Source organism: Rhinichthys klamathensis, unplaced genomic scaffold (genome assembly GCF_029890125.1).
Source record: "Rhinichthys klamathensis goyatoka isolate OS25496 unplaced genomic scaffold, OSU_Roscu_1.1 h1tg000115l_1, whole genome shotgun sequence".
In the NCBI taxonomy this organism is placed as follows: domain Eukaryota; kingdom Metazoa; phylum Chordata; class Actinopteri; order Cypriniformes; family Leuciscidae; genus Rhinichthys; species Rhinichthys klamathensis.
In genome coordinates this window covers 3,120,789-3,136,636 of record NW_026606652.1, presented here as the reverse complement: position 1 = coordinate 3,136,636, position 15,848 = coordinate 3,120,789, and the positions used below count along the sequence as shown (strand labels likewise).

General features: G+C 36.2%; 1 protein-coding gene across 1 annotated transcript in view; it reads right to left on the bottom strand.

Moving 5' to 3' along the window:
* The window catches only part of sptlc3 (serine palmitoyltransferase, long chain base subunit 3), a 37,539-nt gene extending 23,037 nt beyond the window's left edge, over nucleotides 1-14,502 (bottom strand). Inside the window, exons 1-5 of the mRNA XM_056255017.1 lie at nucleotides 14,112-14,502; nucleotides 12,215-12,415; nucleotides 10,482-10,636; nucleotides 9,365-9,513; nucleotides 1,116-1,240 (exon numbers count right to left, since the gene is read on the bottom strand). Of these exons, the coding sequence (XP_056110992.1) occupies nucleotides 1,116-1,240; nucleotides 9,365-9,513; nucleotides 10,482-10,636; nucleotides 12,215-12,415; nucleotides 14,112-14,222 (741 nt within the window). The 5' untranslated portion in view covers nucleotides 14,223-14,502. The remainder of the gene's footprint in view (nucleotides 1-1,115; nucleotides 1,241-9,364; nucleotides 9,514-10,481; nucleotides 10,637-12,214; nucleotides 12,416-14,111) is intronic.
* Nucleotides 14,503-15,848: the final 1,346 nt, after the last annotated feature.

Below are 15,848 nucleotides of genomic sequence, written 5' to 3'. Positions count from 1 at the left end.
AACAAAGAAGACATGCAATGACGTCTGGGAACACAACTGAATAATGACTTAAATCAGTTGAGTTACATTTATGCATTTGAAAGACACTTTTATCCAAAGCATCTAAGGGACCATTCACAAAGAACACGTTTTTCCAATTACAAACGTGAGACACAGGTCAGTGGAAAGATAAAAAGAAACGTCAGCTCTTGAGATGCGCATTCCCCCCCAAAACGTTTAACTTCTTTTAACTTGAGACACGAACACAATGGTTATACGCGTCTTGTCTAGTAGTGCATGTTTACATAGAACAACAATGGAAAAGCAGCACAGTGGAATGCAAACATGCGTTCTGTGTGAATGGACCATTACAGGGCATTCTATCACTGAGCATGTTCGCTGGGAATCGAACCCCAGCCTTGGTGTTGCTAGCTGTCGGCAGCTTTACCAACTATGGGAAGCAGTTCATTTAAATGAACCTTCAGGAAAAAAAAAAAAGGTTTTGTTCAAATGAATTGAACTTTTTAACATTCAGATCTTTTGTTGTGAACTGGATGACGAATTCTTAATATCAGAAGAGCCTGGCCTGATTCAACAATGGTTGATGTCATCTCCTCTTCAACTTGAGAGGCCTTGAACGGACACCTCCTCCAGAAGGGACAAGTTGTTGGACTCACTGCTTCACCAATACCTCAAGACTGCAACATACATAATGAGGACTTTCTTAAGTGAAGAACATCCCCCACAGCACAATCCTTAAGAAAGTCCCCCAGCCCTCTGGATCACATCCAGATCCTGAGGTCTTCTCATCTGAGCTGGTTATGACGACCACATCATTGGGCCCAGTATAAACAACCCCTAATGAGACGCCCTAAACAAACAGTGTCAGTTCTAACTGTGCTTGTTTATCTGATTGAGCATCATTTTTAACAAGGGGTTTGTTTAGTGTGCTGGTTCATTGGGTTATTCTGTAGTGCGTGAACAACTCTTTATTGTGGCAATTAATAGCAGGCGCCCTGAGATAATGGATTAATATACAACACTTGTGAGCTCACTTCAGCAGATAAAATTGAGTGATTTAAGACAGATGTAAAAAATAAAGAGGCACCGTTAAGGATTAATTTTTAAACGCTGACCTTTCCGACTAGAGTTGGAATGTTCATGGAATTGGTGGCGAAACCCATTCCAAACGCCATGGCAGACTCCACACCCAAGAATTCAGCCACATGTCGCTCCAGTTTCTCATGGATGCTGAAGTTGCCTATAAAAAAAGATAATGAAAAGTTTACTTTTATGAAAATCAGTTTACAAAATTCTCCTTGGTGACTTGTCTCTTTTCTTTGTACAATAAATGGGAACAGAAAATGTCACAGGCCAGAGCACCACAGCTCAACATGTCAGCAACACATGTGCTGACCACTTTCTTTAACCACAAGACCAGAGAAAGTGAAGAAAAACTGAGAGACTGACTCTGCTTGCGATTATCAATAACTTGAAGATCTGAACAAATAAAATCCAAGGCAACAACTCTCCATGTCCACTACAGAAGGTATTCAGGACCATGAACAACAGGAAGTGTTGAAAGCATTCTGAAAGGACAAAAGAACAACAGTAGAAGTCTGCTCTCATCCATGTCCCTTGGATGTAAAATTACATTAATAAAAAAAAAAAAAAAAAAAAAAAAAAACTTTTCTTTTTTTTGTAAAACCACAGACATACAATTTAAGAATTTATTAGACCACAGTCTTTCCCGGTAAGATTAGGCATTCTACCGCTTTGGAGGAAAATAGTTTAGAAATTTCAGCATGTCTTCTCCAGCTTTTCTAGTTTTAGAGGCTCAGAGAGTGCCAGCATAGGGGAAACAAACATACTAAACAAATACTCAACAATACTACCATGATGTTAAGACAAAAACAATCAAAATATCTGATACTATGAGATAAAAATGTGACCCATGCCTCATATGTAATATATATATATATATATATGCTATAGATGTGCCATAAATCTCTAAAGTGTTCTTTTTTATTACTACTGCAGAATGTCTTTTGAAGTAATAAACAGGCCTTGATTAGTTAGACGTTTTTACACCAGTACTAGGAAAAACTCAGAATTTAAGTGTTCACCCAAAAATTGTATTCTGTTATTATTAATCACTTTCATTTTGTTCCGACCCTGTATGACTTTCTTTATTTTGTAGAACACATAAGATATTTTGAAAAATGTTGGTAACCAAACAGTTTTGATGGCTGTATTGACAAAAAACACACACAAAATATCTTCTTTTATGTTCCACAGTCATACAGTTTAAGAAAAACATGATGGTGAGTAAACGAATGGGGTAAATGAGGGTGAATTTTGATTTTTGGGTGAACTATCCCTTTAAACTCATTAGTGGGAATTTGAATTGATTTGTTGTCCAAATGGAATTTGAATGGATGTAACAGGAAGAGGAATTTACTGACTGATATATCAATACCATCTAATGTTTCTGGAAATCCCCCATATGTTGTCTGTATAATTATGGTTGTGTGTTTCAAACAAAATATATTATAAACTAATAACTATACTTACAGCAATTTAGTTGAACTTCCTTAAATTTAAATTCGAATAACAGGTCTGCATCCAGTTTGCGGTCTTTAAAATTCAATTTAAAGTTCTGGAATGTTATTAGAAAGTAAATTACATTATTCATTCAAATCTAAATGCACAACCATGCAGACATACATACAATACAAATTAAAGAATTTAAAAACACCACTATACTCATGTGGGCAATTGGAGTCTGGCTCCCATCATTTTCTGCTACCATGGACCCCTCTCACACACCAAAGTGGCAAAAAGACCATAAAGGTATTCGGGCTACAGATATTTCCTACCGAATAAGACAGCAGTCAAGAGTGAATGCACAACACTCAGTGTTGGTCTGTGAATAAATACCTCTCTTTTTACATGATTCCTTTGGAGAGCTTTGACTTTGAGAGCTTTGAGAGCTAAAACACCATTGATTACTCTGATCATTCCCTCTCACGGCAGCAGCTGAAGCGTGATGGGTTTGATTAAACCTGAATCAGGTCCAGGGTGGCTAAACTGCACTTCAGTGATAACTGAGAAGCTCGCTCAATACAGAGGAAACACATAGGGGTTTTGACTTGTAACTGGAGTATTGTAGTAGTCTAATGAAGTGAGAAATGAGAGCGAGACCCATGAAGATCTCATTCACCTGCTGGGAGTGTATACACAAGCAGAAACTGCCCATAAAACAGCAAGTTCTCAACCTTAACCTAATTTAATTTAAATGGATGGGAACAGCTCTGAAAACAGAGATATGTTCAGGGTTAAATACAAATTAAGCTCGGTCAACATTATCTGTGGGCACAGACTACCACAGAAAATCATGTTTATGGTAATATTTACAGTGAAAGTTTATGGGTCAAGGAACTGCACCAGAATAATACATATACACAAAGAGTAAAGCATAACATTTTCCCCATTGCACGTTAAGCAGTTTGCAATGAACAAATCAAACAAAAGTAATTGAAATAGCTCAACACCGCAAATGTTCCAAGTGGTTTTCCCAAATTCAACTGAAAATGCAACTTTTAATGACTTCTGCAGTCTCAAAATTATTTAACCCCTTCATGGCATGCATCTTTAGTACTTAGTGGAACACCCTTTTGCTGTTATGACCTTATCTTAGCCCATTCCTCATGAGCAATGGCTTCCAGTTCAGTAATATTCTTGGGTTTGCGTGCTGCAACAGCCTCAAATCCCACCAGAGATTTTCTATGGGGTTCAATTCAGATGACTGTGATGGCCCCAGGTCTTCTTCTGCAACCAAGCCTTGGTGGAATTTGAGGTATGCTTGGGATAATTGTCCTGTTGGAAGGTCCAATGACACCCAAGCTTCAGACAAAACATGTGTTGTCTCAAGCGCACCTGATGCAACTAATCAAGGGCTTCATTAGTTGCACCAGGTGTGCTTGAGACAACACCTGTTTTGTAGATGTGTGCTGTTGTGAGGATTCTATTCAGGGGGTTGAATAATTTTGAGACTGCAGAACTCATTAAACGTTTGGGGAAACATTTGTTGTGTTGAGCTATTTTAATTGTTTGATGTGTTCATTTACAAACCGCTGAAAGTCTGTGAATTTTGCTAATAAGCCTAATTTGCAATGGGGGTTGAATAATTTTGATCAACTGTAATTTCAAGCTTCACTTTTTTTTTTTCATAGACTTCTATTGCAAAAGCTATTTTTGTTTGTTTTTAAAAACAGAGGGACCAGCCAAATTATTTTCTGCAATAATCGAAAGCACACCTAAAGCTTAACTTGTTTAAAATGTGCAAAATTCATTTAAACACTGGTGCTATGAACTGTTCTGGGCTCAATTCATACTAAATGATTTAAAAAAAAAAAAAATAGAAAATAGATTAATATTTCAAGTAGCTCCAATAAGACAAAAAAGGATGTAGTTCAATGAAAAAATCTGGTTTATGAGCTCCTTAAAGGTGCTATATGGAACTTTTCTTCTAAAATGAATCCTTTTTTTATTGCCTGTGTGTGAAGGGGTTGTAATCACACATTACAATGATCCACTTGTCGGGTTTTGCTATTACCTCTGAAGGCCAGTATTCCTATTTCTATGTGAAGTCTCCAGGTCGGATACAGTCTATGCGACGGCACTGCAGCTGACGACATGGAGTCTGATAACACCAAAAAACGACCTGCCTCCAGCACAACACAGACTCCAACACAAACTCCACATTAATATAAAAAATAAAACAAAAATGTATCTGCTGAAGCTCGTCAGGCCAAACGTGAATCGGATCGACTGAGGACGAAAACACGGATCAACATCGGCAGAGCGTTTGAATTATGGAGAGACCTCCGCTATTTTTATTGTGATAAATTACAAGTTTTCAGATATGCTGAAATAAATAATGGTAAACTGTAATGAAATAGCAAGGTAAACTACAACATACATGAGATATGAAATGAATACAAAAGACTGTTCCAGGATTACAAAAAGTAGGTGCTTTAGGATGTAACTTTTATTTTATGTACTAGATCTACTGTCTAACATCACTCATCCCACTACTATCATATTGTTTATAATACACATTTCCAGACACGTTCAGTACAGTAATGTTACTTCCTACTGTCTTACTGTTACACTGAAATTGTTCAGTCTAGTCACTAACCGTTTTCTTTATCATATACATTCATCTATGTTGACATTGCTGCCTGATTGTGAAAGACACGAATAGTTAGTGAAATGCCTTATGCTAACACCACATGTCGGCTAAATGCAGTCAATGTAACGTTATCATGGTACGAGCATGGAGCATTAGTTCAACGTCAAGCTGATAAAAGTAGCCTATTATTGTAACGTTGCAGTGGGACTTTACATGAGTTTCCAGCATGTTGTGTGATGTTTTCTCCGGTGTGTTGAAAGTCTCAGTGTGGCCGTGTACCATGAGTGCTCGCTCTTGTGTTCGAGCACGCGCAAGAGCACGAGCGCTCTTGTAAAAATTGGTTGCAATCTGAAACATCACCGATAGAGGCCGCTAAAAAATTCATATAGCACCTTTAAGCGCACTGGAGAAAGACAACTTTTGTCTCATAAGAAACTAGTGCAGCAAACAACATTTGCCACCCACTGGTTGTACAATGACTGCATCACCATGGTGAAACATTTAGCTCTCATAACAATAAATGTGACACTTAAATAACCCATTATGTTGTCGACTCCTCCATAAGTGCAACGTGCTTCAGTGATATTAGTGTTTGACAACTGTAACTTAATGTTAACTCCTGTACATTTAAATAGTCCATGGTGACTGAAAACACACAAACACACACACACACACACACTAATGAATTCTAAAGACACAGAGACACTCCAGGCAGAATTTCTGTAAATGATTGATGTAGAAGTCTTAAAACCTGTCAGCAAAAACAAACACAGGCCTTATTGATCCTGCAGTTAGAACAAAAACATCCTGTCAACCGTGACCACGTTATAGTGAAACAAAACAAACATTACATGACATCACATAATTATGAGTTAAATAGTAATCAAATGTCACTTGGGAGATACAATGCCACTTTCCAGTACAAATTTAAGGGTAGTAATTCTGTGATTTACTACTTTACTAAGAATTTACTAATTCTTTAATTAGTCAAACCCTTTAAACACTTAGTAAAACAAGATTCATGAATATTTATACTTAATTTTTTAAATATAAACTATTTTTATATACTTTAATAATTTACATATTTCATAAATTTACTTTTAAACAATATATAAGTTAATATTTATTTTATAATTATTTTGAATCACTTGTGATGTAATGTTTGTGAATAAAATAAAGAATTTTAAAATAATCAGTTACTAATTTTTTGTTTAAGAACATTGACTGCAAAATTATTTAAAAATGCCCATCCTTAATATGTAATACATACACATGCGTCTAATTTAGAACTGCATCTTAATAGGGAGTCGTGGGGTTAGTTGTTATTGCTCATTTAACAGAGGGCTAGCAGAAATATATCCCAAAGCAACGACTCTGAGAGATGCAGAAAGAAAGAAATGAATCCCTCAAATGAATAATGAATGATACGAAAAGGACTTTACACACAAATACTCCCATGACTCATGATCACGTGTTCTTTTCGTGTCCGTTTCTGATATTTGGCTCAGATTCACCACAGTAGTACATTCACTGCATAGGACCGAAGATAACATATCTCAGATTACTAACTTCACCTACTTCTACGGATATGAATTATCTGATGAAAAAAATATATCATTAAAAGGGATGTGCATTTTTAGGGAAGTGAAATAAAACAGTGACAACAAATTCCAGTTTAACTGTAATGTGTACTTGACCCAACTGTGCTCATGTGATGTCAGAACAGGTAGCGACAGTCATCAAGCAGCTAAGAAAAATGTCACATATGTAACAAACCAGAATAACCAGATGCAAGAACATCGGTCTAACCAAAGTACTTACAATTGTGCCACTGAACAGGACTAAACTCTAAACCTCCATCAAGGGTTTCCACAGCTTTTTTACCAATGAATTTCCATGAAAGTTGTTTGTGATCACTCAATAGGCATTTTAAAAATAATTTTCCAACCAATTAAATAGAATTCAGCATAAATAAATAAAAATCTATATTCACTACAGACTTTTCAAGCCTGGAAATCACAATTTTAAATCATGCTTTTTCAAATATTACCTTTCATGCAGTGTGTAATATAGGTATTTGTGAATGTAAAACGTCTGCAATGTTTTAAAAAAAATTGTTCATTACAAATACAAAGTTCTGTAATGAAACTCTAGATGGCGCAGGCTAATAGGTCCTTAACTCAAATGCTTGCAATGATATAATTTTCTATAGGGCACAGCTGATCGGTTCCTACCGTATCAATAGCCAATAAACTCGCTGCTCAACCTTTTAATACTTGGTTAGCATTTGCCTTTGCAGTGCAGCACACTTCAGAAACTCTCCATCTTCCCTAGCTCCACCTGTATAGATCTGCTATGGGTAATTCTTGTATGCTAAAGCAGCTTATCTTACTTGTTCACAGCAGCGTGTCATGTATGTAGCAAGTCCCGTACTTGCTCTGCAGCAGCAATAACCAACAGCAGCAGCAGCGTAGCAGATATATTCCACCAAGACCAATTATCTCAACATTGTCAAACCCATTACCATGCCAAACACTCAGACAGTTGTCATGACAGAAATAAAGTTATTGTCTCCTAAAAGAAAGAATCGATTCTGAACTGCTGAAATGAGTCATCAGCAATTCCAGTCTTACTTCCTGTTACATACCTACATAACAATGTAACAAATGTGCTTAATGCCATGGTCTTCATTGGCGCCCCACAAATAACGTCTACTTTGACCCGCCCTCAAACACTGTTGTTGTAGCTGAGGCCTGGAAGAGTTTGGTTTGTGTTGTGACATGTCGAGAAGACGCTATTTTCTGCGCTGCGAATCTACTTTGATGCAGGAATGCGGATGAGGACTCACGCTGGAATTGATACAGAAAAATGACGCCATCGTTACTGTTTGCATCACTGTGTATCAAGTGCTGAGAAAGCTGAAATTCAAATATGCTAACAGACGTTTTGTTTCTGAGATGAGCTTTTTAAGCGGTAGACCAATCACAACAGACTGGACCTATTGACCAATCAGAGCAGAGTAGGCTCTCGGAAAGGAGGGGTTTAGAGAGACTGAATCTTAAAACAAGCCTTTGAGAAATTAGGTGATGTATAATGTATATTATGAGAAAATGTAAGTGTTATTTGACCTTGGATGCATGTAAACCTATAGCAGGAGACCTCCAAAACAAAATGAGTAGCCTTTAAAATAACATAATAGGGGCACTTTAAAATTCCCTGAGATTTTCTGGTTTTCCATCACTGTGGTACAGATAACCATTTCACCTCTTAGCCTTAGTGCAAACAAGCCAGCTTTTAACCTACACAATCTACATGACATTTGTAAAAAATGTCAGCATGGGAATATAGGAAGATCATTATGAGTCATTTGATTTATCATAACATATGTAATAAACCTGTTGAGAGAGATATGAAACAGGTCAGTCAATCATCAACTTACGTTGCAAATTCAAAACAGGTTGGGCCTTTAATAAATCTATTGGTGAAGGAGGAATTCTGTTAACGCTGCTCAAAGCAGGTCAGATCACAAATGGAAAAAATGCTTTTAACGGGTTTATTGTGGCATTTACTAAACCATAATAGTTGCTAAACAACCTACCATGCTTGTTCTTAAAGGGGTCATAGGACGCAAAATTCACTTTTATATGGTGTTTGCATTTAAATGTGTCTTTACAGTGTGTGGTAATCCATTCACTCCTTTTCTTTTAATCCACAAAAAGCCTAAACAGTCTCAATAATCAAGCCGTTTGGATTTTCTGAGCAATATGATGTCATATTGCTCATGCTCCACCCCCGACCGCAGACGGACTGTCCCGTATTAGCATATTTCCTCCCTCAGCCATTTGTATACCGTCTGCCAAGGCAGCACTTTACGTGTCTTGTGTCGACACGCCCCACGGAAGAGAGGGGTGGGGTGAGCAGTTGCTCATTATCATTTAAAGAGACATGCACCGAAACGTGTCGCTGTGAACAGAGCTGTTTTTGAGAAGGTAAAAAGGGTGTTGTTTTACACAACCATTGAGGAATTTTAACCAAAGTATGTTACAAACTTTACATTAAGACCCTAAAGAATCATACCAAATTGTGGAAAATGGGCATCAGATGACCCCCTTTAAGAAAACAATGTTGGATGCTATAGGTGACCTGTTTCTGAGATACGTTTAGTTTGTGGTGTAACCACACAAATACCTAGTTCCTGTCTTGTGCTGCAGACGCCCACCCCATACTGTCTGGTCACCTCTGCTACGGTTTTCAGGAAGTCAACATTGTTTTCAGCGAAACCCAGATAGTTGTAGGAGCCCATGTTTATGACGTTCTCAATGGTTCTCCCTGTTAACCTGACAGAGAAGAAACACATCAACCAAACCGTTATTGATATTGATTTATCCTGACTAGCCTGTACATAGATCATTCTTGTTCTAGGGTAGAACTAATCAGTGGGTATAATATAAAAGAACTTTGTGCAATATAAAGCAGCAGTTCAAGTTAGGGCGGCCATTGAAAGAAACAATAAATAACATGAGCTGAAATTACAGAACAAAATGAGGAAAAAGGTCCAAAAATCATATAACTGTAACTTAATATTTTTCTCCTCTGATGAAATGTATTAAAATGTTGATATAATGTTTTTAAAATAAATCTCTTATACTCATCAATGCATTTATCTGATCCAAAATACAGTAAAAAAAAAGGAGTAATATTTTGAAATATTATTACAATTTCAAATAAGTGGTTTGTAATATACATTAAAATGTCATTTATTCCTGTGATGTGAACGCTGAATTTTCACCAGCCATTACCATCTTCAGTGTCACATGATCCTTCACAAATCATTCTAATATGCTGATTTGCTGCTCAAAAGACATTTCTTAATATTCTTAATAATTTTTTTTCAGGATTCTTTGATGAACAGAAAGTTTAAAAGAACACCATTTATTTGTTTTTCTTGTAACAACTTAAAAGTTTTACTGTCCCCTTTTATCAATTTAATGCATTCTTGCTGAATAAAAGCATGAATTTCTTAAAAAATATATATATATTTTTTAATGGTAGGACTATAATATCATATTTAAATATATTTATTTCTGGATAAAAATACCATATTGTACTAGTATGAATGAAAAAACAGGTTTATGCTGGTTAGTGCTGGTGCGGTCAAAAAATGCATGGGCTTTCTGGTGAATTTGGTAAACCAGTTTTGCTGGTTAAGCTAGTTAGTAAGACTTGACAATCAACACCTTGTACCAGGAACATCCTGCTTTTTTCAACAGTTATAAGGCTTGTTTTATGCAAAGCATAGATTTACCTAAAAGTCCAATTGTAATCATCCGTTACCCTTTCCATGAGATCAAAAACCGGACCGGGTAAACTGCATATGGGCCGGTTCCAGTTGTCTCTGACTCTCATGTACATGTTCCGGGTGTAGAAGTTTTCAAAATCTTGGTAAAGTGGAACAAAGTCCTGTAATACAAGAAATCAATTACAACATAACAACCAGAAGCACTTTTAACACGAACCTAACATCAGTATTTCATGCTTCCCTTCCGCAATATGCTCTATTCATTAAAAAAGAAGAGGGACAGGTGACCCAAGATCAGCCATAAAAAGACACTGTTTACATGTGGGTAGTTACAACCGGGTGAATGTTTCAAAACCATCTGCTCTGTGAGTATCAGAGTCCTGAGAGACTCACCCACATCTTGTCGTTAAGTAAACTCTGCCAAAGAACAAAGAAGAGGCTATGCAGACTCCTCATTGTCCTGCCTTTATTATGTTAAGAATCCTAGTTATGGAGATAGTTAAGACAGCAGAAAATAACAAAGCCACACCAAACTGCAGTCTGACTTTTACAAGTTTTTTTGCATAAGCTTTTGACTGCCACTCAAGTTTTTCTGGTCACCGAGGAGGTGTCTGATCTCCGCCCAGCGTTTTAGATCACACATTCAAAGCTCAAACAAAAACTGCACTCTTATTGATTCTTATAGCCATTTTTTGTTTGTTCTCATTTAACACAAAGCACAGTTTAAAACTTTGCTGGTGTGTGACTCAAACGACAATATAGAAACCTCTGTTAAACAGGAAAAGGGAGAATGGAAATGCTGTGAGATTATGTAAATTTTGCTCTTAAATGCTAATGGAGTGTATGGGCCAACATATCAAGCACACTCTGTGAAATGTGCAGAAACCTGTTCTTTCCGGTTAATATATTTATTTTCATTGGATATTAATGGCAAAAGGTGGTGCTGCAGCATTCTTACACTGAAATATCTGTTGCACTCACTTCTTACTGATTTATATTTGTACACTTTAAGATTACAGCTATCTTAGAAGATTTAGACAGTGCCAATTTGGCTGGAGTGATTCACGCTGATCATGGAAAACATGGCAAGCACAGAACAAAATATTCCCAATGTGTTCACTGTTCACTCATACCAATATAACACTATTTTACTAAAGGTGTGACTCCCTCTGAAAGCTTACCGTTTTCATGATCTTGCCAACTAAATTAAAAAAAAACTCAATTTATGCCTTTTTAATAATCACATCTAATGTAATACCACAAGCTTTGAGTGAGAAATGTGCACAAAAGATGCATCTTTTCTCAACGGACAGACTGAGAGCGGAAATAATGAAGTCACGGTCCTCCGGGGTTTAATTGCGTCATTAACCTCCCCAGCATCACCTCACACATATCATGGAGATTTTCCATAGTGAACAGTGTGTAAATCAAATGACATGAAAGAAAACACTTTGTGTTTGAGAATAATTTGTCTTGCCTATACTCATCTTTTTACAGTTATTTTTTTTATGTTAAGTTTGCAACTCTCAGAACATTTGCCCTTTAGACACATAGAAAGATGTTATTCTAATCCTAAAATAAGTCCTACCAACTCAGTATTAGGTTTAGCCTACATGAGGTTATGCTAAATATAATAATAATAATAATAATAATAAAGATTCTCTTCCCTTTGTGTATGAAAACTAGACAAACTCTACATGGTGTTTACTGTGCAAAATGTATTAGATGAGCAAACCTACCTTTTGCTCTTCTCTCTCCTGGGCCTGATGGCATTTTTCTAATCCAATAGCTCTTAGTAAGTCTCTGAAATAGCCAAACAGGATGACAATTCCATAGCCCATGTATGTCAGGACAGCCACATACATGGGGGCCTCCTCGAATGAATCTTCACCCCTATCTAGAGGCTGATGAAAACCGTTTGCCGTGCCATTTTTATGCACCTACAATATCACAGGTTAACAAAACATTATAATATAGTTACTATTGTTTTAATGGCACTTTAATTTAGCAGACAAATGATATTCAAAGATATACTACACAGTCCAATTAACATAAGTCAATAATAAATGTAATTTCTAAGTGTGCTTAAGCCATATCTTGCATAACCAATTATTAACTTTTAATGACAAATACCATAGTTTGTTTTTAGAAACCATATAGTTCAACTGTAAAAATTGTTAGTAATCACATTCACAGGCAAAACCATGGTGGCTTCTCTCTTAAAGGGATAGTTCACTCAAAAATGAAAATGCTGTCATCATTACTCACCCTAAAGTTCCAAACCTGTATGAGTTTTTCTCTTCCTCTGAACACAAAGGAAGATATTTTGAAGAATGTCTGTAACCAAACAGTTGTTGGGCCCCTTTGACTTCCATAGTATTTTCTTCCTCCATACTATGTCAGTCAGTGGGGTCCCAACAAATGTTTTTGTTACCAATATTCTTCAAAATATCTAGCCTACATTTGTGTTCAGCAGAAGAAAGAAATTCATACAGGTGTGGAACAACCAGGGGCGGCCTTACCTATGTTTCACCCATTTCAATTGAAACAGGCCCCGCCCTCCAAGGGGGGCCCCAACAGACCAGCAAAATCCCATTCATTTTCTCCATAGGATATTGATTTTCAGCCATAATGTCTAAACCATTCAAGGTAGATTGACCACAAGGTTGTGAAACGAAAGTTTCTGCTCCTATAAAAGCCACAAGCTACGAAATCAACCTTGTTATTTCCAAAACACTGACGTCTCTGATTAACTCGCGGTTTCCATGGCGACGTTTACGGCTTAAGCGATCTGTAGTATAATATCGGTAGTTTATGTATTTATACCTTTGCCTTTTTTGCCGTTAGGTTAAAATGTTATTTTGAGCAGAAAAAGAATTTCAAGAGGAAATGAAATGTGCATATGCTGAAAAACGAAAGATATCGGACAACAAAAGAAAAGCTTTCTTCAGTCTACTAAAAGTGAAGTTTCTATAATTGTATATAGTTTTAATCAAATAAGGTTGGATTATTTATATGTTGAGCTGCCTGTTCATGAAGCTGAAAGTGCACGTAATAAAATAATATACCATTGATGCAAACTAACAGGAATCCTTGCTTTTTATGCTCTATTATGTTTATGTTTTATGTGGGTAGGGCCCCATATTAGTTATTAAAGTTATTGAGTAGCCTAAATGATGACATAATTTCCATTTTTGGTGAACTATCCCTTTAAGAGAGAAGCCACCATGTTTTTGCCTGTGGTTAGGTAACTAACACAATTTTAACAGTTAAACTATATGGTTACTATTCTAATTTACATAAGAGTAAACATTTATTTCATTACCAGAAGCGCCCATGAACTTTAAGCATATTTTAGTGATGACTCAAAAACGAATTGGTGAATCGTTCTTCTGAAATGATTAAATTAAACGAACCGATTCGGTCAAATGAATCGGACCTCCCAGTCCCAATTGAAATCCCATGCTAAGAAATGAAAAGGTATGTCATGTTGAACATGTTGTAGAAAAGTAGCAGCGTTGTCTGTAATATCAACATTTTTAAATATTATCCCTGGTAGCCTACCCATTTAACTTTATTTTTTTAAAAGAACACTTTAACTTGACGTGTTTTACGATGAAATGCAGTTTGACATACCTTTTCATTTCTGTGATATCCATTCTTCAAACTGTTGTTTTCCTGTTGTTTCTGGTCACAATGAGACTTCAGGGTTCCGTTGTGTGGATAATGTTCATCTGTTCGCATCATGTTTGCTAAGCGTCAACGCTAAATAATAAATTAGGCTATACTATTGAACTTCTCTGTTCCTCAGTTTAGAGAAGTGTGTGTGTGTCCGTTGAAGTGTAATTCCCTGCTGTGAGTTCACCATCCGACTTCATGCTCAAATGACTTTGATTTAAGTACACACAACTTTGGACCAGGAAGTATTCACGGACATCAGAGGAACGACGCGACGCGACGCGACTGGGCGCTCCCTTTGACAGCTTATGGAAGAGCTCCAGCTTTGAACAGTGAAGACACGATGGTATTCAAACTTAGAGACAGTCAGTTATGAATCTGCGTCTACGTGTGTTTTACAGTAGGCTAAATTAAAAGTAAAAGCAAAATTGCTGCAGCCACTAAAACCAAGTTGTCAGTGGTAAAAGAAACACGTACTGCAAGGTGAAACATGTTGCGCAATATGCAAATGATGTCTATTATCTAACAGCTTGAAACTAGTTTACTTAGTTTAAATAGTTTTCACTAACCATAATTTAACTACTAAGACCAAGTAACCAAAGATGGAGGACGGGCCTCTGCCAGGGTCCTCGATCTGAGAAGCCCCTCAGAAACGAGGCACTATGTATTGTCATTGTATCAATGCATTCAAATTGTGTTTTTTTATTTTTTTATTATAACCATCCATCCTTAATACTGACCACATGTAAAGTCATGGACGGCTCCTCGTTACTATAGTTACATCAATGTGACTGTATTACAGTGTTTAAAAACTGGAGCAAACATTTGTCTACATTATGTAACTATAAGAAATGCATATGGAGTGCAAACCTACCTTTTGCTCTTCTCTCTCCTGGGCCTGATGGCACTTCTCTTAATCAACAGCTCGCAAGATGTATTTGAAAAACTTTGTAACTGTGATATAAAACACTATTATGAAAAAAATACACTTTATTTTCCATCATCTTCATATATTTAGTATAGTAGACTACAATTGTTTTGTTCAGATACAATGGGTAACGTATGGCACATTTTTATAAGGCGCACCAGTGTTATTTTAGTATTATTTATATAGGCTACTATTATGGTATTTATCAAAATGTTCACTTTTATTTTTATATTTTCGTTTTTTAATTGTCGTTTTGATACATTTTTTTTTACATTTGTATTAGTTGTTTATAATTCGATGACACTTTAATATTTATTTCAATTCGAGTTTTAATAATTAAATGTAGGCCTACCATTTCAGTTACTTGGCAACATTTCATAATTTAAGTTGTTTAAGTTACTGTTATATTTAGTTTATTTATATTAAATAAGCAAAAATGATTCTTACTAGTTTTAGTTAACAATAACAACTGAGGTGGTCTGCATGTGGTTTGATTTTTATCAATAAGGTATGCTACATTAAGCACAAAGTATTTTTTATGTTCCATTACATTCTTAATATAAATTATTCTTACATTGCAGTTTAGGCCTTAAAACAGAAGTCTCACACTTTTCTTCCCGGTCTCAAAGTTAAGCTATCTTTGAATTTATTTTTGCTGCCCTCTGCATATTTTCCATCCCAACTACATTCAGGAGAATGTGGGAAGTCTTCCACAGAACAAGAAGTCATTGTGATTAAATGAAGAATTCTGAAGCCATAGGCCTACT